At 40.6% G+C, this 24,894-nt stretch overlaps 1 protein-coding gene across 9 annotated transcripts in view; it reads left to right on the forward strand.

The window, feature by feature from the left end:
- The window catches only part of ACSL4 (acyl-CoA synthetase long chain family member 4), a 54,064-nt gene extending 30,408 nt beyond the window's left edge, over window positions 1-23,656 (forward strand). For 3 of the 9 annotated variants that reach the window (XM_005511836.3, XM_065077228.1, XM_065077229.1), the window contains 15 exons: window positions 5,888-5,933; window positions 8,591-9,097; window positions 9,406-9,583; window positions 11,288-11,397; window positions 11,487-11,625; window positions 12,815-12,965; window positions 14,078-14,201; window positions 14,998-15,069; window positions 16,565-16,704; window positions 17,152-17,324; window positions 17,526-17,600; window positions 17,827-18,018; window positions 18,565-18,679; window positions 19,381-19,538; window positions 21,141-23,656. In XM_005511836.3, the coding sequence (XP_005511893.1) occupies window positions 8,747-9,097; window positions 9,406-9,583; window positions 11,288-11,397; window positions 11,487-11,625; window positions 12,815-12,965; window positions 14,078-14,201; window positions 14,998-15,069; window positions 16,565-16,704; window positions 17,152-17,324; window positions 17,526-17,600; window positions 17,827-18,018; window positions 18,565-18,679; window positions 19,381-19,538; window positions 21,141-21,298 (2,136 nt within the window). In that variant the 5' untranslated portion in view covers window positions 5,888-5,933; window positions 8,591-8,746 and the 3' untranslated portion in view covers window positions 21,299-23,656. The remainder of the gene's footprint in view (window positions 1-5,887; window positions 5,934-8,590; window positions 9,098-9,405; window positions 9,584-11,287; window positions 11,398-11,486; window positions 11,626-12,814; window positions 12,966-14,077; window positions 14,202-14,997; window positions 15,070-16,564; window positions 16,705-17,151; window positions 17,325-17,525; window positions 17,601-17,826; window positions 18,019-18,564; window positions 18,680-19,380; window positions 19,539-21,140) is intronic. The other 6 variants (XM_005511837.3, XM_065077230.1, XM_065077231.1 and 3 more) reach the window with 2 other exon arrangements.
- The last annotated feature ends 1,238 nt before the right edge of the window (window positions 23,657-24,894 follow it).

Genomic DNA, 24,894 nt, shown 5'->3' on the forward strand with positions numbered 1-24,894 from the left:
TTACTAACCAGAAAGGGTTGTTGTGATGTGCAGTGTCATACTAAGGATTTTTCTGTCGCTTTTTTCAGAGGAAAAAGCTTCCTAAAAATAAGTTGAAATAATGGTCTAACAGCGTCAGTTTCCTCTTCATACTTCCTTCCAAATTTAAGTCTAAGACCACTTTAGCGTCTGTTTAGTCTGGTGCTGCACAAACAGTTTCTTTCTCCTGCAGTTGCTACTGTGACTCTTGCTTATTCACATTAAAGGTGATGTAGTTACCTAAGTGTCAAGTCACGCCGTCAAGCCACTTGAGTTTTAGCTGTGTGGTTTGCTCCAAATAGTCACGCATAGTTTATTTCCTGTTTTCTGAGCTAGCAGGGCTTGAACAAATTCCTTTTGGGAAGCACAGCTGCCCTGTGCTAGTAGGTTTTGCCGAGGGGTGGGACATACAGCACGGGCACAGTCGTGTGGTCATTCTAGTTACTCACCTCCTTGGCCAGGGCTGGCTCGCTCGGCCCTGTCTCTGCTCCCAGCTCAGCCTCTGAGCACCTGATTGTGCCCCAGTCCTCTAAGTGTAGCCTCGGCTGCTTTGCAAAAGCTACTGGGTTATTTTGGACCAAGAACATCAAAAGCTGCCTGCCTCTGAAATCGTACACCTAGCACAGGCATGTCGCTGGCTGTAAAACAAGAAGTGTGATAAATGCGTGTGCGAGTGCATCGGGAGGCGCTAAAGTTCAAAACCTTGCTGTTTAAAACTGTCTCAGAGGTCTCTTTCCCTCCACCTTTTTAAGAATTTTGCTAATTTCTACCTTGTTCTCCCGTCTTAATACGAATATTTATGTTTGAGCTACTTTGGCACTGTTTCCCTGGTTCGGTGGTGTTGCACTGCTCAGAACATTGAACAAAACAGTGTTTAGAGCTGTTAAATCTAAAAATGTGAATGTGCACTTTGCCTTATCAGGGGCAAATGAACTGAAATTTCTTTGGCCATTCTCGCTGCTTCTGCAAAGCGCAGATGAAAATCAAAGAACTGTTATGATACTGTAAGTCTGTAAATTGCCTTTGCTGGTGGAAAATGCCATCGCCAGCGGTATCTCCCTTGCCGATGGCTAAAATCCCCAATTCTCTGACTAAATTGGTATGCGCTGAATTGTTTTATTATTTATGTACAACTCATCCTTGCTCTATACCTCCAAGTCTTCCTTTTGAAACTTAAAACTTGATTTGCCAAGTAATATTATTAAAAGCAATGTACCATAAAGATACCTCAGTCCCTCGTAAAGCACATGAAGGCAGAAGGAAACAAGTTCACTCACAAAAAGGTTGAAGTGAGCAGAAAGTTGCAGTATAAGTCCTGTCTTAGGTAAAGCTTTATCTGGGAATTCCAGATGTGGCTCTAGAAGTGATGGAGATCTAGAAGTGATGGAGATCTAGAAGTGATGGAGATCTAGAAGTGATGGAGATCTAGAGGTGAATCTAGGTATGTTTGGCAAGAAAGGTTCACCACGAACCAAGCAATAGGCTGTGCTACCATTTTGCATTAAGACCGCAATAAAATTGAGTTCCTTAAACATACAAAAGGCATAATCACTTTTTCTACCGGAAAATACTGCAATTGTGCAAAACATTAAAATATTCTTGCTCCCAATGCTCCTGATTTTTGACTCTCAAACCATCTTCCTCCGCAGCTTGAACAGTTACACAATGAAAATGAAAAATAAAGATGACTCATGCTTGAAATCTGAGGGGCTGCCATCTCAAATGACCGTGGGTGGGAACAGTTTGCTTAAACTTGTATTTTTTTAAGTGTACACCCAGTCGTCTGTATATAAACATCTGCAAGGAGACGATTTCTTCAACTTGCAAATAAGAAAGCCTCATTCTTTTTGCTTACTTACAAAAAGGGGAGGTATTTGCATTTGGATGTGAGCTCCTAAGAGAAAAGGGAAAGTGTATTTCCCTCAGTACGTGTTTTGGTAGGCGAAAGTCTGCTAATGCAGTATATGAGGAGGACCATTTACTTCTCTTGCCCTCCCTCCTCTTGTATTTTTTACCTAAGTTATGACCAGTGTCTGAGAAGAAAGCAACCTAATGGCACTGGTGGGAGATAACGGATATTTTGTAAGGCAATAAAGGTAAATATAAGATTGGTGACAGAATTTCTTGTCAGAATGAAATCTGAAGAGACAGTCAGGTTTTCTGAAACAACAGGGAATTAAATTCAGAACTTTAGTCTATTAAATTCCACAACAGTCGCGGTTGGTGAGACATGTAGAAAGAAGTATATAATCTGTCAGGGTGACCACAGGAAAAGGGAGAAGCTGTTGTAGTTGGTGATTTTGTCTGGATTTCAGCAGAACGCAGGAGGTTGATATTACTGGATTTTCCCAAGGGAGCATTGAGGGGGATTACGATGATCTCTGTCGTTACGTTGCATGTTGGCTGCCAGGCTGGACTTGTGTTCCTGCACTTTGACATTTTACTCTTTGCGTTGCTCCTTTCACAAAAAGGTTATTACAGAGCAATGCTGCGAGATTTCAGGAAACGTATAAATAAAGGAAGTGGCTTTTAATGACTCGCTCTGCTGTGTTCATGGCACTGAGCTTTGGCCAGATGCATCTATTAGCTGAATCCTATTTAAAAAAGAACAGTTTGGTGTTTACTTTCTCCTGACTTCCGTCGTTATGTAGTAATAGATTCATGTAGTTTCCCAATACATCATAAAATAGTAACATTTTACTTTTAAGTATTTCTAATGCATCATCACATGGGTACACACAGTTCCTCCTGGGTCACGCTGTACAGATGTTTGGTAACAAACCAGATCTGGGGCCAGGAAATAAGTGTTAATATTTAATCTATGCACCTAGAGTAATGTCATTCATGAATGTTTGGCCTCGATGAGTAAAACCTCATTAACATTTGTCCAACCCTAATACAGTGACTTGATCAGAGTGTGAACTCGGATGCGTCCACTCCAGGAATCAGTGGCGCAGTTGTATCCAACAGGCATGCGCATAAATACATTATCTCTGAGAAAATGTTAAAAACCTTTACCTGTGGAGATGATTTCCTGTACTCCTTTGTCTTTACTTGCAAAACAAAAAGCACTTGATATCCTAATTTCTTTACATTGTGAAAGGATGTTGTTGAAATGATTATCCCAAGTACAGGATGATAAGAGGCAAGATGTGTACCTTAATTCTTAAAACAACCTGTTGTCCATGCATGTGCTCCTAATACTGACTATAAATTGAAAATAGATAAAAATGTATGTTCAGTAGACCCAGGAAGGCACCTAGCAATTAGAAGGGAAATATTAGTTAGGCAAGTTCCATTCGTACTTTCTGTCTGCAGTACCTTCATCACACATTCATCAATATTACAGAAACAGGAATATCACATCTCACTTTGAAGACCGTAAAAGACTGTACATGAGTTAGTCGATTCTGTGATTCTGTAATACTTCCTGTGTTTTTTGCTATTTCAAGTAGAATGTCCGTATTTAAGCAGCGACCCTCAACTTGCATCAGGCTCCAGCGGGATCTGCTGTGTCTGCCTTCCCGTCCCCGTTCAGTTGGGACGGAGGGGCTCCTAGAGGGTCCTCTTGGAAGTTCTAAGGCTCAGAGCTCCTGCCGCACTGACAGAGCACAGAAACGCGTCTGAAACCTGCGGGCTCGGCAGTTTTCATTGCCCTTTGACCTCCAGAACTCTGTAAGAGGAAAATATGCAGAAATGTGCATGTGAGAAAGGAACAAAAGTAGCACCTCATGTACTTCTTTTTTCTTTATGAGTAACTTGCCATTGATATTGGCAGAGTTTGTTTTCATAAGAGCAGTGGCATGGTGTAAAAATGGAATAATTTGGCTTAGTTTTTCTTCTTTCAATCTTTCTAATTCCCCAAAAGTTGTAATCGGGCACAATTGTGGTATTCCTACTTGATCAGAGTCTTCTCATCTGTAGAAATATTCTCTTGTTGCTGTGTGTGCCAGGTACAAATCTGGAATATCAAATTTGTGGAGAGCCCAGTAGCCCAGACTGGTTGATTGTTGATTGCTGATTGCATGACCGCTTGCTGCATCTTCCCAGCAATCTGATATTTCTCAGCCTTTCTGTAATTTATTTTTGAAATCCTAGGCTATTTCAGTTCTAGTACTGGAACAAATTCAGGACTACCAGGTATTGATTAAATTGTCTTCCAAAAAGTGACTGTAACTAATAACCCACATATTTATTCAAGTCAACTTATGTTTCTTTCAGCGTGTAGAACCACCTTTCCTCTTCCAAGTTATGAATGCTTGTGGCAGAATGCAACCCCCCTCCCTCCTTCAGTATGGCACATCTCCCCCTTTCTCTGCTACTTGAGGCTAACAGCTTCTTTTGTCTGGCCCAGAGCACCCTGGCTCCTGGGACATTAGAAGAGGGGAGTGCCAAGGCACACTGAGCTGCGCCCAGTGTGGGGATGTTTGGAGGCTTCAGGGGCACCCACAGACAGTGTGGGGGTGCAGAGAAGCTTCTAGAGTGCCTACAGTCAGATCTGATCAGCCAGTATAAAAACGGGACTCTCGTTGAGACTCCGCCCGTTGCCGCGGGTCTCTCGGAGCACGAGCAAGATGCTGCACCGAGAGCCCCCTCCCCGGGATGGGGACTCCGCTTGCCTCGCCGCCACGGCTGTGAGTAAAACTTCTCGCAGGATTGCGAGTATATTTATACTTTCGTGCACATATGCACGTATAACTTTCCGTGCTCCATATGAGCGCGTGTAAAATTAATCCTCGCAGAATCACGGGTGTATTTTCCTTCCGTGCACATTTGCACAAGTACTTTATTTCCTCGCACAATCGCGAGTGGCCGCCGAGAGCCCCTCGCACAATCGCGAGTGTATTTTCCTCCCGTGCTTCCACATAAGCACGTGTAGGATTCCGTGCACATTTGCACGTGTAAAATAACTCTCGCAGGACTGCGAGCGTATTATAAATTTACTCTCGCGGAATCGCGAGTGCACACTTTCCGTACTCACTACGAGTACGTGTATCTCTTTAAACATAATCCCGCACCGTGTTTAGGCAAGTGTGTACTCCTCCGGGACTCGGGGACGGCTCCGGCATTGTTTTGGGTGAAGCCACGTGCATGCACATTGTGGACCGCCTGTTGGTTATATCAGTGGTTGCCCCTCAAATAATCTTCCTCAACTGATATCCGAACCTGTATTTAAGTCACTTTTGGAGTGCTAAACCCTGTTCCTCGCCGGTCTAATAAAAGTTGGTTTTGGACCTTGTTGTCCCTTAAATTGACCTGTGGGTTGCCTCCGTGACAGCGCTTACTGTGGTTTCCAAAGTGTTTAGTTAGATGTGCCTGAACGCTAGAGAAATTCCGGAAACGGTTGTTACTTATTCCTGCTGGATTGTTTTGGAAGATTTCGGAGCTTCCTGGAAGGACCCGGCCCTGCGTGCGGCCGCTGGAGCCAGAATCGCGCGCCCACGAGCAGTCGGCAGGAGCTCGTTGCAGGGGAACCAGGACTTCCTGTGATGTTGGTTTTAAACTAAGCAGCTTCTTGGCTTTGCACGTTCCAGGTTTTCTTCACAAATTGCCCTTTTCCTGTCTAACGTCATCCCGCACGCTACGAGACTTCTCTAACGCAATGAAAAGTATTTTTTAAAATCGCAAGTAATGTTTGAAGTAGATTGAAAAATAAGGTGTTTTTTTCTCCTAATCATGCTGTTACATAGCGAACTGGATCCCTGGCAAGATTTTTAACACATGAGAACAACAGTAAACACTGTTATTCATATATAAAGGTTTTTCTTTAGGAGCATTAGGGTAGAAATTCTAAAGAGTTCTACATTCTGCAAAGCAGAAATATACCCAACCTCTAATACTTTTGTGTCTTTTTCCTGTTTTAATATAGAACTGATTGACACTGAAAAAAGTCGCTCATCGCCATCAGATACCTTGTAAGTACACGGGGGTGTGGATGTGTCAGGTTTTATTTGAACGTGTTCAAAGGAAAAAGCCGAGTTTGTCTTTTTGGGACTTACTAATTTTTTCCAACTGATGTCTATTTAGAGTTACAACTGATTTTTGTTAAGATTAGAAACCTTTTAACTTACCAGAGATGTGTACGGATTCGCTTAGCTAAGTTATCTGTTTTTATAAACACTTCTCAAAGTATTTCAAATGAATGCGAAATTTCAAACTGAAAGGAACGCAACCTTTAACTTTTGCTAATGTGACCATGAGCATCACTGCCGGAAAATGAGGTCCGTACATGCACTTAAAATTCAAATGTTAAAAGTGATTTCAACAGGCTGCCAGGTTTAGGAGAAAACAAACATTCTTTCCCACTAAGACCTTTTTATCATTAATTATTTCAGATGGTATTTTGAACATTCTGATGAGGTTTTTTAGCGTGTTAGAAAGTTGTTCCAGTAAACGGTAAAAGTGCTTAAGTCAGTGTTCAACACTGAACTGAGTTGTGTTCCTTAGCTTGAAGATCATCTCACATATAAGGCCACACATTTGGTAGAGTATTAGGTGACACCAATGGGATGTATCTTTTTTTCCCAAACACAGTCCTCTCTTCACACATAGTCTTACAATCCATTCTGAACTGAACCTCTTTCAGTTTTAAAGATTTAGTGTTGATAATCAGTAATAAAACGTAAAATGGATATTGTAAAATACCCTTTTAAATCACGACAGCACTGTTATAATTCAATATGATATTTGCATCTCCTCAGTGCTCAGGTGGCAGGAGGAGCAGTTCTCCATATTAGATATGGTAAAAAAGGGACAGCTCTTGTTATTTATCAAATTAATGCAGAGGAGAGTAAATTGAATGGAAAAGTTAATGTAAATGTCTTTTTGTAGTATCAGTCAGTCCAGACCATCAGCTAAAGAATTTAAGTAAATATGAGCCCCTTCTTCTCCTCCTTTTCTAAATTAGTCCGTTCTTGATTATTAGCGAGTAGTTTTTTACCAGTAGCACCACTTCTGAAAAAGCCTGAATAAACCCATAGCACTGTCTCTTTACGTTAAATAGTTTCCATTAGTCCAGCAAGTCTGATTTTTGTCCAAGCCATTGTTCTGGTCTCGTGCTTTTTGTCGGAAGGTGGAGAGCAGTGGGACTTCAGGGGGTCCATCTGACCTTGTGGCACGTCCTGAAGTTGTCTTACTGTATTCTTAGCACTCTGACTGGCTTTTCTTTTAAATCCAAACTCAACGGCTGCTTTTGGAGCACTGAATTAACTGGAATGAAAAATATCAGACAAGATTTGTCATCTAAACCAGTAAGCCTTCATTTTAGAGAACTGGAGCTTAGGCAAGTAAAATGATTTCTCTCTTCTGCTGAGGTTTGACTGTTTGCTGAGAAGTTGTTGGTGATGAGCTTGGCTAGAGCAGAATAAGCATATACCTTTTGAAAATAATGTAGCATTCACTTGTATAAAAATAAATATGCAGAATACTCTTTTTTTCTGAGCAAGTCTGAGCTTAGTTTAATACATGATGCTGTCATTCAACAGTAATTTTCTTCTATAGATTTAATTAAACAATTAATGGCACGATCATGTTATTTTAAGTATCTACATTAAATGCTGTTGATACTGGCTACAACACAACTGCAGATGTTGGAGTTCTCATTAAAAGGGACGGGTTTGCGTGTCGCATTTGCCGTCCAGATGGCGATAAGAACCTCTGTCTTTTCCGTGCCAGTTCCAGACCAGTTCCAGACCAGTTCCAGACCAGTTCCCAGCCACAGCTGTGCTTTGCTGTCATGCCTTTGTTTTCCTCCCACTCACCTTTGGTCTTTATTCATGCCCAGTTCTGCTTAATGAGGAAAGATTTCTGACATGGAGACAAAAATCTTGCCAAATTGTCCTTTATTTGAAATTGGATTAAATCGGTCCCATTGGATTCCGTTTTCCATACCTGGAGTTCTGAAATGTATATATTGAAGTAGTTTTTGGAGGGGGAAAAGCAAATCTGTGTAATCCCTTTCCAAGAGTCTGACGTTCGTAGCTGAAAATTAGTACATGAAGAATTCAGTTGCTGGGGCGAAGTTAATTGAGCTTTTGGAATATGACAGAGTTATAGATTACAATGTGTAGACTTTTGAGGACTGTATCAAGAAACATTTTAATCTGAATAGAAACTGATATAATATTCTGAAAAGCAGTAAAGAAATGTACTGTATCTTTTCTCTGTAGTACAAATATTTAGGGAGAAAACAACTGTTGACCTTTCCCATGATTATGCAATTGTAGCATTACTCAAGTAGCTTAAAGACAATATTATGATGCGAAGGACAGTCTTCATCTCAACAGCCCTGAACTATTCAAACAGAGACAGTGGGGAAAAGTCTTTGAAAAGTAAATATTTGTGGATGCAACAAACAAGTATGGAGAAGATTCATCCTTGGTGTGCAGAGCAGCACATGCTGTATTACAGTGTACATGCCTCTTAAACCAGTTACTTCAGTCTCCTTTGTCTTGATGCGTTTAAGTGAACTCTTGGAAGGACTAAAACTAATGGACTGACTGTAATATTACTAATTTAATTCTCTTTTCTTTTCTTTTCCTGCTGTCTGCTTGGCGCTGGTCTTCACCCACAGGTCTCCACTGTTGCCTCTCAGAGGTTACTAAAATTGCTAAGACAGCACTACCAAAGCTTCACTTACTGCTGCTTGTGCCTCTGCCGTCCTGTGCTGCTGCTTTGCTCTTGCCTGCTGCAGAACATAACAAGAGATTTTCTTTTTCAAATACCTGCAATGAAACTTAGGCTAGAAGTATGGACCATTCTCTTGCTGCCTGTGTACTTGTTAATATCTGTGTACAGTATGCTTGTATTTATTCCGTGGTATTTTCTTACCAATGCTAAGAAGAAAAAGGCCATGGCAAAACGTTTAAAAGCTAAACCCACCTCGGACAAAGCTGGAAGCCCCTATCGTGCTGTCACTCATCTTGACTCGCTAGCAAACATTAACATTCCTGGAGCAGACACCCTGGACAAGCTGTTTGACCACGCTTTAGCCAAGTTTGGCAAGAAGGACTGTCTGGGGACCAGGGAAATATTGAGTGAAGAAAACGAAATGCAACCAAATGGAAAAGTGTTCAAAAAGGTAAAACTTAGTTTTGTACTTAATTCTGATTTGGTTTTGAGCTGCTTTGCATCTTACCTGAGCAATGGAGATCTCCTTAGAGGTCTTCCTTAATCTTCATCTTACGATGCAAAACACTCATTTTATAGTAAAGAATGACAGAACACGGGATGCACTGCTTATTCTACTGCAAGAAAAATGAAAGCATTTTTTTTATCTTCTAATGAATGCCAGTGTCTGTGTTTGTGGTGTTATGCACCAACTCACATAAGCTTGTAGACCTGTACTGACAGCTGCTTATCATAATTTTTTTCTTTCCTCCTCACCAGTTAATTTTGGGAACGTACAGGTGGTTATCCTATGAAGAAGTAAACGAGAAAGTGAATCGCCTGGGGAGCGGACTGACCGCCCTGGGACTGACCCCGAGGAGTACTGTTGTCATATTCTGCGAGACCCGAGCGGAATGGATGATTGCGGCTCTAGCCTGCTTCAAGTACAACTTCCCTCGTGAGTGCTGGACTTATTTACTTCTAGTGTATTTTTAGAACCATTGCTCAGCTCTGGTTTGGCTGTTAAGTATTTTCAATCTGCCAATCCTACCATTGATGGTGTAAGAATTTCATAAGCTTATTCTGCCTATGGTCTGATTCTTAGAAGTTCCCAGTCTATTCTATGCTTTGTGGAGATCTCTAAAATTAACTCTCTCATACTTATGAGACTGTTTTTTCTGATTTTATTGTGGCAATGTTCTATATGTTAGAATGACAGAATGGCTACTATTCAGGTTGTTTAAATACTCTGAAGATGTCAGTAGTTTTATTTCTCCCTCCAAAATGTGGAACTTATGCATCCAAAATGTGAAATGATTATGAGAAGAGAGAAGAATGGTGGAGTAATCAAAATCACATGCTAGTCCGAGGGGGTTCTGGTGACATTTTTAAGCTGTTCAAGTTCACTATGGTTATGTATATGTGTTTGGGTTTTTTCCTTCTTCTTAATTTTATTTAAGCTGTCAAAAATCTCTGATCTGATTCAATGCATGCAAGCTTCTCTGTGAAGTGGCAAAGATGACGATACACTCAGATGCCTGGTGTGCGTACAACACGCTGTGACCCATCGCTTGTGTTTGCTTGCGCTAGTTGCCTCTTTTTCGCGCAGTCCCAGCAGTGGGTGGCTGCACGAGCAGAGGTCGGACGGTATCACAGGCTGTTAAAGGGCAATAATGGAAGAGCTGACGTTGCTGTTCAAGAGGATGGTTAATTTGGTCTTGATCCTCATGCTTTAAGAGGCTGGAAGAATCAGCTACATAACAGTACTGGTTTTGTGCCTTGCACATGAACCCTTTTCACAGGACTATTAAATTCCTTTAGCGGTCTTTAGAGGTTACAGTTTGAGAGAGCAGACAATACTAAGGGAAGGCATTTCTTTCAATGGAGAGGTGATGGGAAGAGGTGAACTCCTCAGTGCCTGTGAGGCACCAATAGCATTGCTATAGCCAGTCAGGGTTAAAAATAACCTAGCAACACAAAAAACAACCTGGTTCCGTAGTCTGATCCTCTGCCTTGCCCCCATCCGTGATTTCATGGGAACAAGCAGAGCAGCCGATGCTGCGGGAAGAGCCGCTTGTAGAGGTGGAGAGCTCTGAGCCGTGACCGCTTGCGGTGTTGTCACCTCTCCCCGAGCTCTGGTTCCAAAGAGCTCAAGGGCAGAACACAGCTGCTTAACTGTGGGATTGCTCATTGTGTTGTTGTTGGGGTTTGGTGGATCTCTTTGTTTTCCTTATTTCTCTTCTTCTATAGAACAGACTATTTCAGTTGGAAGGGGCCTGTGGGGATCATCCAGTCCGGCTGCCTGAGCAGTTCAGGGCTGACCCACAGCATGTTACCAAGGGCATTGGCCACATGCCTCTCAAACACTGACAGACGTGGGGCATCAACCACCTCTCTAGGAAGCCTGTTGCAGTGTTTGACCAGCCTTGGTAAAGAAATGCTTCCTCTACAACTGTCCTCCTCATTTCAGAGGTGGCATAAAATTCCACTGTGGAAGAATTTAAAACTGTTCTGTTTTCAAATTAGAAAATTCCTCATTGAGCTAATTTGATGCCCCTGTCCCCTCCTCCCACAATGCTTTTCAGTGAGCTAAAGCAGGAGCTTTTGCATTTAGCGTTTCTTGACCATTTCTTTCATGTTTTCCCTCTCCTTACTGGAACAGTTGTGACGCTGTATGCCACCCTGGGTGAAGAGGCCGTAACCTATGGACTCAATGAGTGTGGAGCATCATACCTGGTCACTAGTGTAGAACTCCTTGAGAGCAAACTTAAGGTAATCTGGTACCAGCTTCACCTGCTTACAAGCAACTCTATAACTTTACCATGCAGTCAGTGCCAAAAACCTCATTTCTCCTTATACAGACTGCGTTGCCGCAAATCTCCTGCCTTAAACATATCATTTATGTGGACAAGAAGACTATCAATAAATCAGAATACCCTGAAAACGTGGAGATTCATAGTATGCAGGCAGTAGAAGAGCTGGGAGCCAAACCAGAAAACTGTAAGTGAATCATTTCATAGAGAACTAATCAAGCAAAATTAACAGACCCAAGTTAAGAGGGACATGTAGCTGCAAAAACCCACCCATGCAGGTCTCTAACACAAAGGCAGTGGCAGGTAGCCGGTTCATCCTCTGGCTTCCTTTAAATACATGGAAGATTTGATCTCTCCTTATAGCCCTGCACCTTTGTTCAATGGCAAGTATTTTGGGATAAAATTTTATTTCTAACTTTTAAACCATAACCAGAATAATTTTGATTTTTAGACTCCATGGTTGTTTTAGGAAATTAAATAGAATCTAGTGCAGTGTTCCATTTTCTGCTACTCTTACCTTTTATTCCTCTTATTTTCACTATTTTTCCCAAAAAAAAGAGGAGAAAACACTTGAGGCTTTTTTTTTTTTTGCTTCTTACCTTGGAAATGTCTGTTTTTCTCAACCAGTCTGTAGCTAAAAAGCACCTTGGGCTGGAGGAATAACCATGACATCCTTTGCTATACGGGGCAGCCAGGAGTAACTGTCAACATCTGCTTTAAGGAAGGAAAACCCAACTTTTCTTGATCATCTCTTTTCCTTAAATCAGTGGTCTGTGCTTCACCCGATCTCCTCCCTCTCAAAGAAAAGAGGAGATAAACTGGCAAAGCAGCTTTTTGCAGGGAAGCACACGCTCCTTACGACTTATCTTAGATCAGCTTAAGGCACAGACACAAACAGTTACCTTGGGGGGTGTTGTTTCAGGGTTTTTTGTAGTCCTGGCTCTACAACCTTGGCTTTGAAAGAGTGGCTGACAGAAGAGCTGACTTGCAGCTTTTTGTTTGTTTCTCAGCCTGTTGGTTCTCCCCAGTGCTGTGTTTTTCCCCTTCACTGCCCTTGGCAGGTTTACTTGGTTTTCAGAAGGCTTTTCCTATGGAACTTTCAGTCAGGTATAAGACATAATGGCAAAAGTATCACCCAGATTGTGTAGATGCCCAGATACTTGTCTTTCCTTTCAAAATCTGCGTTCCCTCACTCCCTTTTAAAAACAGACCAGTACTTTTCATCAGCATCCCCCCCTGACCACGCTGTGCTCACTTTGCTGAGGTACCTGGTTCACACTGGTTGATTACAGGCATATTCGCATTGATTAGTTACAGAAGTAGCAATTTAGAAAGGAGGTAAGAATCAATAACAATTTTCATCCTGTATTTTGTAGCAAGCATTCTGCCAAGCAGACCTGTTCCTACCGACTTGGCTTTGGTAATGTACACCAGTGGCTCTACTGGGAGACCTAAAGGGGTGATGATGATCCATAAAAACTTAATAGCTGGAATGACGGGACAGTGCGAGAGAATACCTGGACTGGGGTAAGAAATAGATAAAACACAACCTCTAAACGTACAGAAGTTTAGAGAGCGTCTGTTGCTGGCATCAGGTGTTACTAAATTTCTCCATTGTGTTGTCAGCCCACTGATCTTTAATTTATAAGAAATATATCTTATGTTTGTGAAATTATCCTGTTGTTTGAAAAGGACGCCCTTCTAGCTCTTGTCTCACGTGCTGTTTCTACTCTTGTTTTATTATTACCCTTAGCTTCAGGTCAGCGATAGGTGTTTGTACTTAGTGTGCATCAGAATGTGCCACCAGATAAGGAGATTCCTCATCTAGTCAAACTTGGGAATTCTTTTAAGTGTTTTCAGGCAGCTAGAATCACTGTAGGAACCAGAGCCTACCACATACATTGATCTAGAGATACCACTGTTGGATGGGTAATGCACATACTGTAGAATCCGCTCAAGTATACTTCACCGGGATGAGCACAAAAGTCATCAATTGTGCATTGACAATAGTAAAACCAATGGTGAGCTCCATCACACTAATTTTTGAGGAAGTTTTTCATGAGTGTTGGTGTATTTGTCACTGCAGTGTTTCGTACCTGAAATAAGCTACTTTGCTAAATTCCTTTTGTGACGGGATAAAAAACCAGTTCTGACTTGGTGCTGAAATCTTGTGTTTAAGTAGCAGCCCTGAGTGTCTTGCTGAGAAATCTCCCAGTTATTTCCTGCCATAAGCCTCAGTGCTTCAGCGATCAGCTCTTTCTACTAAACTATTCTAGAAGGAAATGCTATGCTGACTATCAAGGATTTCGAAGTCATTGGTGATTATTTTAAAATATAATGACTTCATCCTTAATTTCATACTTGGCATGAAACCTCCCACAAGGAGAGGAAGTAGCAGTGGAGTGCTAAGAAATCTGTGCATTTCCTAGAAAACGAGGCAAATCCCGTAATTCCTGCTGATTTCAGTAAGGTAGGAAATTCCCCATTTTGTTTACAAGCTGTGGTTTCAAATCACACCCTTCTCACATGCAGAAGAGTAATTAGTAAGAGTAATTAGTAAGCACACAATAAAACCATTAAACAGTGGTTTTAGTCTACTTGTGCATCCTTGTTAATTAGCAAATCCTTTCCTTTCCCAGGCCCAAGGACACTTACATTGGTTACTTGCCCCTGGCGCACGTGTTGGAGCTGACAGCAGAAATCTCGTGCATCACCTACGGCTGCAGGATTGGATATTCCTCTCCGCTCACGCTGTCGGATCAGGTGAGGGCGGGGGGGGAAGCAGAAGCAAACTTCAGCTCTTACACTCCGTGTTCTCCTCGCTGAGCTGTCCTGTCCTCCTTCGGTAAATAAATGCTGATGTATACGGTACACTTCCCATTATTTTTTTCCAGAAAATTGTATAAATTGGTGTTCGTGGTGGATTGTAGCAGCAGGGTCACACTATATCAATTTTATCAAAACCCTTGCTTTTATGATACTTAGGATATCTATAAGAAGGGCTAATAAGTGCATATAGCACCACTGGGCGTCAGGATAAGAGCAGCTATTAATAGATTAGCTGAACATAAGACTGTTTAAAGTGATTTTAAGTTTTTGGTCTCACTTTATCAGTTCTTTATACGGTTATTGTAGATATTCTGCTTAGCCCTTTGCCTTGTTCCATTTAATAATTAAGATACTCTAGGAGCAAATTAAGCTGGAAAAGAATGCTCCTAAATGGTTTGTTGGTATAGAGATTGCATCAGGCTAAAGACACTCCTGGAGGAAGATGAAGGAGAAAGCAAGAACTAGAGGGTGGCAGAAAAATATATACAAAGTGGACTTAACCAGGCTGGGCTTCTAAAAAGTCCGGTATTTCAGTTGGAATTGTTAATCATTATTTTTTCCATCACAGCAGGAAAAAAAAAATTACACAGGAACTGGTTTTTGGAGACATGGTGGAAGAGATTTAAACAAATTACATGCTAATATATCTTCCTCTATTTTTTAGTCCTTTTCTATAGAGCTGCTTGGTTTTCAACTTCATACATTGACTTTTTTTTTCCCCTTATTACAGTCAAGTAAAATTAAGAAGGGAAGCAAGGGAGACTGTACTGTACTTAGGCCTACACTGATGGCAGCCGTGCCTGTAAGTATGCAGAAACAGATACATTTAGCAAAAAAAAGATGCTTTCTGTCTTGTTCATGCAAGAAAAATCTATTTACTAACATATTTTCTCTTTATGTATACCTGTCACTAACAAGAAAAAAGCAGAATATAGACATTCCAGTTGTCGCTGCTTGAACTGAGCGCTGAAGCTGCAGATGAGCACAACACACGTACGCTGGAGCCAAGGCCCTTTTTGATCCAGAACTGTAAATCATTTTTAATAGCAACGAGTGCCTTAGTGGGCTGCTGACACAACAGCAGGGTACAGAAAGTCTCTGACCTTCACAGTCTGAAGCTCCTTTTCACAGGGAGGACACTTTTAGATAAGAGCGTGTGGCTGAGTTACAGAATTCAGCAGGCAAGGCCACAGCTGTTGGGTTGCCCAATCTCAGCTACGTGTCTCCAGGGTAACGTGCTGAGTCTCTCCTGCTGTTTTAGGATAAGCAGGCCATGCTTAGTCTCTTATCAGGAAAGAAAAGTGATTTGGAGACTATAACTCCTATTGCTTCTGTAGCTTATGTTGGTCTTTGGGTGACCAGGCTTCTGCATTCCACAAAGTCTTCGTGCTATCTGAAAAACAGACAAAAGTTGGTGTCTTTCTAATGCAGAAACCTTATTCGTATGTCCTAGAACCACAGGCGCAGTTTTATGATCATATCACATCAACGGCTCGTAAGAGTGGTAATGAAAGATTTAATCTAATTGAAGAATAGTGAGTTTTGGCAGGATTTGGTTGTTCTGCAGCATCGGGACTCCTAAACATGATAAATTTTGCACGGCACCTACCAACATTTAGCAAAGAGATTTAGCTAAACTTGAATTCAAACTTTTCTAAATTGGTTTGCCAGATTTTTAAGTCCAGGTTAAGGTGTTATTGATAACATAAGCAACATAGCACAGCAAGTTTTATTACAGCGTGGCACGTTACCCACGATTTGCAGCTGTGGTTGACAGAGAAGACGTCAGGGTGAGGGGTGGAAAGTATTTTGAAGTGAAATCCAAGGTTTAGAAAGCTGTTTGTAGAAACACAAGGGGTACTGTGAAATACTGCAGGATGCCTGAAGACCTGCAATAGTTACTCAGTTACTTGCCCTTGACTTACCTGTCTGCCTAATACCAGGTGTAAACTGCAGCAGGAGGTTCTTCCTCTCAAGCGTTAATGATGCGAGGAGAAAAAAGGTGAACAGAGAAAAGTAACACTAGGACACTGACTTTCTGCTGTATTTTCGATGCTTCATTCCCATTTCAAATAGCTCCAAGCTGCGATGGTCTGTAAATTAACTAACTGATCACACATTAAAAGCGTTACAGTTAAGTATTGCCTCATCAACAATGCAGACATTATTATCACTCTTATTGTATTATCCAATGTAAAAATACAGTAGTTTAATTTTATTTTTGACATGGAATTTAATTTACACGTGCTGGTCTATTCTATATGGTGATTTTCCCTGCTTTTGTTAACATTTTGTAGGAAATAATGGACAGAATCTATAAAAATGTCATGAGTAAAGTTCAAGAGATGAACTATATTCAAAGAACTCTATTCAAGATAGGCTACGACTACAAATTGGAACAAATCAAGAGGGGATACGATGCACCTCTGTGTAATGTGTAAGTATAATTCATGATCCAAGTGTACCTTTCTCCTTGAGGTTTGTTAAGACAATCTAAAAGAATCATCTAAGCTACCCAACACGATACAATTCTCATCAACATACAAATACAATGACTACCCGAAATAATGCAGGTTCTTGCTGGCAACAGATAGTTAATGGTAGGAATGACTAATTTTCAAAACAGATGACTAGTTAGTCTTTATTGGATTGCTTTTTTTAGTCATAAAATCAGAATTTTTGTTAAGTGACAGGAATTCTGCCATCTTCAAGTGTTACACAAGAGGTAACGATTTTGATTATCCCTTGCTGTCCATTAAAATCTGAGAACAATTAAGTTAATTTTTTAAGGTGTTCCGGATAGGATGAAAGAAGAAAGTTTGAGTCTTTTTGTAAAAGTGAGCTGAGTGAATGAGTTTTAATGTATTTTTCCCCTTCTTTCAAGACTGTTGTTTAAAAAGGTAAAGGCACTGCTGGGCGGGAACGTGCGCATGATGCTTTCTGGAGGCGCTCCGCTCTCGCCTCAGACACAAAGATTCATGAACATCTGTTTTTGCTGTCCTGTTGGTCAAGGCTATGGCCTGACAGAAACATGTGGAGCTGGAACCATTACAGAAGGTAATTAAAATGCTTCTGGAAATACGTAAGTTAAGATATAGATGTATATGAGGGTTTGGTGGGGTTTTTTTGTAAAGTCAAAATAGCTGTAGTTCTTAACTGCAATAAAGTAACTTGAGATAAGCTACTGCCTTATTTATGGTGTGAGTTTATATTTCAAACGACAAAGGTCTTTATATTCTTCCTTGTTCTCTCTCTAAGTTGCTGATTACAGCACCGGCAGAGTTGGAGCTCCACTTATTTGTTGTGAAATAAAGTTGAGAGACTGGCAAGAAGGTGAGAGTATTAAATGTTCCTGTTTCAGAGTAACTAATTAACCGTGGCTTAGCTGGTTTCTTTGCGTATCTGCTTAACTAGGTGTAGCATAAGGAATAATTGTTCTTACCTTATATAACAATCATCAATTTGTGTGCATGAACTTCAAGCTGAAGTTTCATAATATTTTCTTGGCAGCAGAGTATATACGTTAAAAATAATTGTGTGGGTGTTTTCTTGGTTTCAGGGGGCTATACTACTAAAGACAAGCCTAACCCTAGAGGAGAAATTGTCATTGGCGGACCTAATGTCTCAATGGGATATTTTAAAAATGAAGAGAAAACAACCGAAGACTTCTCCGTTGATGAGAATGGTCAGAGATGGTTCTGTACAGGAGATATAGGAGAGTTTCATCCGGATGGGTGTCTGCAGATCATAGGTTGGCCTCAATTTTTCATTTCTTAACAGATTACAAGATCATGATTAAACATAATTATAAACATGCTAATAATCCTGTTGGCTTTGCCAGGGCTAATCTACTTAAGGTTACCTGCTTGCAAATTCACAGTGTAAAACGTATTCCCAAAAGTTCTCACAGCTATAGGATGATTTTGGAAGCGAAGCCATTTCTTGTGACATTATCACTGTCTAAATTTAGCACAAAGCCTTCAAAAATAAATATAAGATTAGATTTTGGTATTAATTACAAAGCTTTTAACTCAGAGCCCTCACAACTCTCATACAAATTGTGTGAACAGAAGTGTAGTGCTATGTAAACTTTTTTACAGAAGCCTTTATAAAGCTGGCAGAATATGTACGTGCTATTAGCGGTTTTCAAATTTTAATAAGATTCTTAATAAACATGAATTAAATTATCTTGCATAGCACTGCACGAAATACATATTTAGTGGCTTTGTAAATGAGTCTGTGGAAATGCAAAAGTTTAAATGGAACAAGCTTGTTTTTTCTTCCCTTTAACTCCTAGATCGTAAGAAAGACTTGGTGAAGCTGCAAGCAGGAGAATACGTATCTCTGGGCAAAGTAGAGTCAGCTCTGAAAAACTGCCCATTGATTGACAATATCTGTGCTTACGCCAAAAGGTAAGAGTGGTATTCATTTTGGAACTTCATTTAGGGTAAACGTGAAATATAGGCTCTGAGCCGCTTCTCTGATATCCAATAGTTTTCCGTGGTTTCCATTAACAATCCCCCCTACCAGAGTGCAAGTTATAAACAGCATCTCTGAAGTAGCACAGGTGCCCAGGTACCCCCAAACCTGAAGAAATGACCTCTTGTTTTTCTGTTGGCATTTCTTCTATCCTATACACTCCAGTTTCATCCCTTCTCCAAACAGGCATCATTCTATTTAGCATGTGTTTTGGCTTTCTGTCAGAATACCAGACAGAAGTTAATCTGGACACTTTGCACTTGATCCAGAGCTCTCCCCTGAGTTTTAGAAATAGTCCTGGTCCCTCCTCTCCCTCCCTTCAACTTAAACTCCTGATACACGAATGGAAACTGGGGAGAACTGGCTAAAACCAGCTGTAGCTAGGAAGTTAAACTGAGATATGCACTGGCAAAATTACAGCAAAGCACAATCCAAATCAAACCTAACTTTGTAAAACAACTTAAGATACCTTTAAGTCAACAGTTGCAAAGACTTAATGTACAAGAAGGATTATGTATGGGGGAGCAACTACAGTTCAAAAAGCACTGTGGGTCTCTGTATCTAACATTTTACGTCCTGAAAGTCTCAACTGTTTGGAACTGTTTTCCTTCCTTCTCTTGCCACCTTGTGGTAGTGACCAGTCCTACGTGATCAGTTTTGTGGTTCCTAATCAGAAGAAGCTGATGGCATTAGCTGAGCAGAAAGGCATCAGTGGAACCTGGGTAGATATTTGTAACAATGCTACAATGGAAGCTGAAATACTGCGAGAGATTAAAGAAGTGGCAAACAAGAGTAAGTAAAGTCACCTATCGTGCCAATCTCATGGTGCTTATCCAGCCAAAGTTTTCAGTTGTCCTCAATAACTGCTCTTCATTCTTTCTCTTGTCTCTGTATCTGCCAAAACTGAATAGTTTAGTCAGAGGCAAAGACCACATCAAATCATTGCCTGTTCCTACAGGAACTGACATACTTTTTGGTCTATTAGCTAGTTTATATTTTTTATTATTTTCTAAAATTTGAGATTTTTTTTTCAACTAAATTCAAGAGACAGGTTGCTTGTCTAATAGTTAAAATAAGGTCCAAAAGAGCTGTCAATTTGGAAGGAAATTTACATTTGCTGGCATGAAAACTAGTTAAGCAAGAGATTTCAAAGCTCTTTTTTGCCATGGAGCTTTGTCCCCTACAGCCTTGAGCAGCCAGGATCCTTGTGGTTGTAAGGGCTTCAGTTCCTTGCTGTGGTGCTAAATGATGAGAAGCCTCCTCAGTCCTTTATGGGGCCAAAAAGTTAACAAACTACCTGGAGAAAAGTCTAACACACTTGGCACCTCATGCACTGAAAACTGGACTTAAGCAGACCTTAAGCACTGCCTCTCGAGTTTTAGAGAGGAGAATGTGTCTTGTGAAACATAAAACAAGAATGAAAGATGCTATTAAGTCTTACTATTGCCTTTTTTTAAAAAAAAAAGTCAACCCATAGGTCTCAGACTTATTTAAATGTTTTAATCCGTGGGGATTTTTTCATCATGAACTAGGTAAATTACTGCCCATATAGCTTTGTTTATTCAAAAAGCTTTGCTTAGAAATTCCTTATCTGCTAGATAGTAATCTACCATTGAGAGAGAACTAATTGATTTTGAAGTATTTTAGAGAGATCATTCCCACTTTTGGCAGAACACGACACACAATCCTGAGCAGCCGTCTATCTAAAGATGAAACTGTACATGACCAGACCAGTTTGCTGTTGTCCTGGAAATTCAGCTCCAAGTGTGTGTAGACAGGATCCTGTTATAGACCTGTAAACAGGAGCTGACAGCAAAGTCCATCAAGTGTTGCACACATGCAGCAGCTCCCTGCCCTGTTCCTAATGCCCCTGGAAAATGGGGAAAAAAGTGACTAATGTAACAAAAATATAGGGAAGTCCCTTTGTTTTGAACTCTGTACATAGGAGAAAAAAAATTGGGAAAGGATCATTTAACCATGGAAAATGTAGACGTCCTTCATTATAATTTAAACATGAAGCACATCCAAATAGTCTGAGTCAATCTAATTATTACTAGAAGCCTGTGATAAAGATACAACTCTACATTTCAGTGTATCCTCTTGTGGCAGTACTCTCCGATCTCAGGCTACACACTCATTTGTTGCAAGTTTTAGATTTTACACTGTCACATCCAATACAAGCTGCAAAAACAGTGCGTTATCACAACATTTTCATACTAACCAGCACTCAACAGTCGTACAAGATTAAATTTGCTCATGGCACTTCTGTAAGGTCACTTCATTAAGAAGGACACCACATTATACAAGCTACTTCAGATTTTTGGGTGTCATGAATTAGTATTTCATTTAGCTATGTAACCACAGTAATGTTTTTGTGTCTTCTTGTCCCTGCAGTGAAATTAGAAAGGTTTGAAATACCCATCAAAGTACGGTTAAGCCCTGAACCCTGGACCCCAGAGACTGGGTTAGTAACAGATGCTTTCAAGCTGAAAAGGAAAGAACTGAAAAACCATTACCTCAACGACATCGAACGAATGTACGGAGGCAAATAAACAAGTTATGTTGACCAGACAGTTGTGCAGATGTTCCTTCCCATGCCTCAATGATGCATATGTCTCTGTATACTGTAGATATCACACATGCGGAAAATATACCAAATAGATGAGTGTTTCCATACTATCTATTGAGTACAACAGAGACTATCTTAGACTCCAAATTCGTATTTATTAGCTGATTGTACACTGATGGTCTTCATAGAGTGTCATGTGATCATCTCCAGTTTTGAGACAGACATCATTATGTGGAGCAGTACACCAGGTAATACTATGATTGTTGTTTCTCTGGCATATTCAGACTGCTTGCAACTTCTCTTTAATTCACTCTGAAACCTGGCCTGTATTTCAAAGAGAAAAATCCACGTGACTGTGATGATTCTTCTGTCATAGCAAGATGCTTAGCAAGAGGGGAAAAGGAGTTTTTAAAGTCTACCCTCTCCATTTAAAACTAAAACCAACAACATTAGTCAAGAACTTGCTAGAGATCACTGATAATGCACTGCTTGAGGATGGATGGACCCTTCTGCACATCAGGTAGTGTCTTGAATATTTCCAGTGCCTAAAAAAGACTAGAGAGTACACTTACTGAAGTAAAGGTGAACTGAAAAGCTTTCTAAAACCAAGTTATTTGGAATTCCATTCAAGAGTTAATTAACTATTTCAGCTTCCGACTCACCCAATGTGTTTTTCCTTGCCACTGTGTTTTAATTCAAGCAGACACACGGCATAAAAGGAATGAAAGACTCGTACTGCGGGAGGTACTGGTGAGAAACCATCACCTGAAAACGCAAAACTTGCATCTCCAGTGGCAAACCGCAGTGACATCGACGGGCAGTTGTCCCCAACATTTGAAACTCAAAGGACTTTTGGCTTTTTGTTCTGTTTCATTTGTTTTCTCTGTGGTTGTTTGGGTGGTTTGGGGGTTTTTGGGGGGGGGAGGGGAGTGTTTGGTGTGGTGGTTGTTTTTTGGAGGGTTTTTTTGTTTGTTTGTTTTTTAAATGAATGTTTGGTTGTTTTGTTTTTAAGGCACTGATCCTCTGGACCTTCACATCCATGCGAGTGATGGTGCAGGTTACCTGTATGTAATTTAGAGGATCAGGGTCTAAATGTCTGTATTCAACTGTACGGGAAGGTATTTCTGTTCACCTTTTAAAGACAGTAAGCATAACAAGGCAACCAGAAACCAACAGCAGTTTCCCCATGTAGTCTTGTTTCACCTATAGAAAAGTACTCTGTGGCCAGGGAATCTTCATTTCATGGCACTTGTAAAAAGGGACAAATCACTCTTTGCAGAAAATCGTTACTAAATGTTCTCTTATTAACTGGAAGTCACAGATGTGAAGAAGCAGGAAGATACAATTTAATAACAGTTCGTTTTGTGTGCAGACTCCTGTGCTGTGTCTTCTTTCCAATTGTAACTGAGCTCCTGCATCCCCGCTCGCTCTTCACACTTGAACCATCAATGCTGTAAGCAGTGGAGGCTCTCCATACTGTTCTATTTGCACTTTCTTAATTGTTTTATATATGTTGCTTACACTTTGTACAGCTGTGGCCCTCAACTGCTATATATTACAGATTGATTTTAAACTATTTATAGATTTCTATTCATAATATTTGTGTTGTGTATATGATGGTTAAGAAGACAAAATATCTGGTATCATCACTGTACAGAAAGTAAAAGGTTTTGTACAACGCTTGAGCGCACTGCCTTGCTATTTCAGGGCAAGTTTTGCTTTTATCGCATGTATGTGTATTTTTCTTTTTGCCGGTTCAAACAGGTTTTGGCAAGAACAAACCGTGGTATAAACTCATTAACGGAACGCTCCCTTCCCACCTGTAACCGTGGCTGCTCCCGAACCCGCGTCCTCCAGGAACCCCAGGGAACGGCAAAATCTGCTCTGTAAAGCTGGGTGTATCTATTTACGTGTGGAACTACAACACTCGCTGAACAGAACAAGGAAATAGCTTTTCTAAAAAAGAAAAATTCTATTTTTTTGAGACACATACTGTTGCTTTATGACAACGGGAAATATTTCCCATGTATCAATAGCAACTTTTTAAATGACTCAGTCCTGGAGCCACGTTACCAGTTTTTCCATTTTCACTATTAAATAGCCTTTCGTCAGCCTGTTAACATCACAAAAGTTAAATACATGTTAGAAAGTTACTTGAGTCTGTCAGCAGGTTCTATGGTTTGTTTTTTAAACCATTAATGTATTTATATGAAACGCTTTTTATCTAGACCGCAGCTATCTTCTGTGTCTCGGTTGACTGAGGATTGCTATTTTCAATAAATATATGCACATACACAACATTAACATTTCAAAGTGGAATACAATTTAAATGGTTCAACAAGCTTGTGTCCTGAAAGGTCTTTATTTACTGCGCGTGTGGTCTCTGGTCCCTGTTCAGCGTCTCACATTCTCTTCTCAAAAGCAGCAGCAACACGTACGTGCTGCAGGTGCTGAGAACAAAGCCTTCGGAGGATGAAATCTAAACATCAGAAATATTAACATTACAAGTCTTGTGCTGCTTTTGTATACGATGCCACAAAGGCAATGTATAGAATACGAGCAGTGGAACTTGTCCTCCCTGCTTACGTGGAATTCTGAAGGATGCACATAGAGTAAACCCCTGGATTCATAAACAAAACACATTCTCGGTTAAATCGGTGCTGCTGGAAAGTCAATTTCTTTCTGTTTTTTAGCAGGATAGGACTGTGAGCCACGGAGGAACAGGGCTGACAATACTAAATGTGCATTTGTTGTTGGCCTTTCATTTCACATAATTTAATTTGCATGAGTTCTGCAGCAATGGGGGTGGTTGCACTACAGCTTTGCTACCGGGAGCTGTAAAATCTAGAATCTTGCTACACCGTTATTGGAGAAGAGACACATTTTGAAGAAAATCAGATCCATTCTATACTGGCAAACTGTTTTAACGAGCTGATTATCACAGCTAATTTGTCCAAAACTGCCTTTAATGGGAAGAGCGTAGTCTTGACATTAGACCAATGCTAAATAAATCAGACAAAGATCTCTGGGCACGGTGTCTGATCCGACTCCTCATCTGTGCTCTTGAAGCAAAAACCAACCAACCCTATGGTATTTTCCACTTGTTCTCCCATCGCGAAATACCAATGACCTTGTTAATTATGAACATTACCAGAGATGCCAGAAGTCTGTATTTGTTCCATACGCTCATTTCTGCATTTACTCTCCCCTGTGACACCACATCTGTGCTATCCCCATTATTTCTGAAAACCCAACCCGGAACACAAACACCTATCACTCCATAATCTCATATCATTAAAATGCTGAAGCAAAAAGACACAAGTTTCACTTTTGTGGCAGGGAAAGTAATTTAGCAGTTCGTTATTTGAAAGTGCTGTATTTCTAACAGGCTTCTGCTGAGCCCATTGAAGACTGAAAGCAGCCCAGCTCTGGCTTTGGGTAGCGACTCCACGTGTTGTTCCAGCACTTAAGTCCCAGCCCTGGGAGGTGTTGCTGGGCTTTGTATTGGGTTTAAACAACACGGTGTCCAGCCCAAACCTTTCCTGTTGGATACAGATCAGCTTGTTACTGCAGGTGCTC

This window comes from Columba livia, chromosome 12 (genome assembly GCF_036013475.1).
Source record: "Columba livia isolate bColLiv1 breed racing homer chromosome 12, bColLiv1.pat.W.v2, whole genome shotgun sequence".
Taxonomy (NCBI): domain Eukaryota; kingdom Metazoa; phylum Chordata; class Aves; order Columbiformes; family Columbidae; genus Columba; species Columba livia.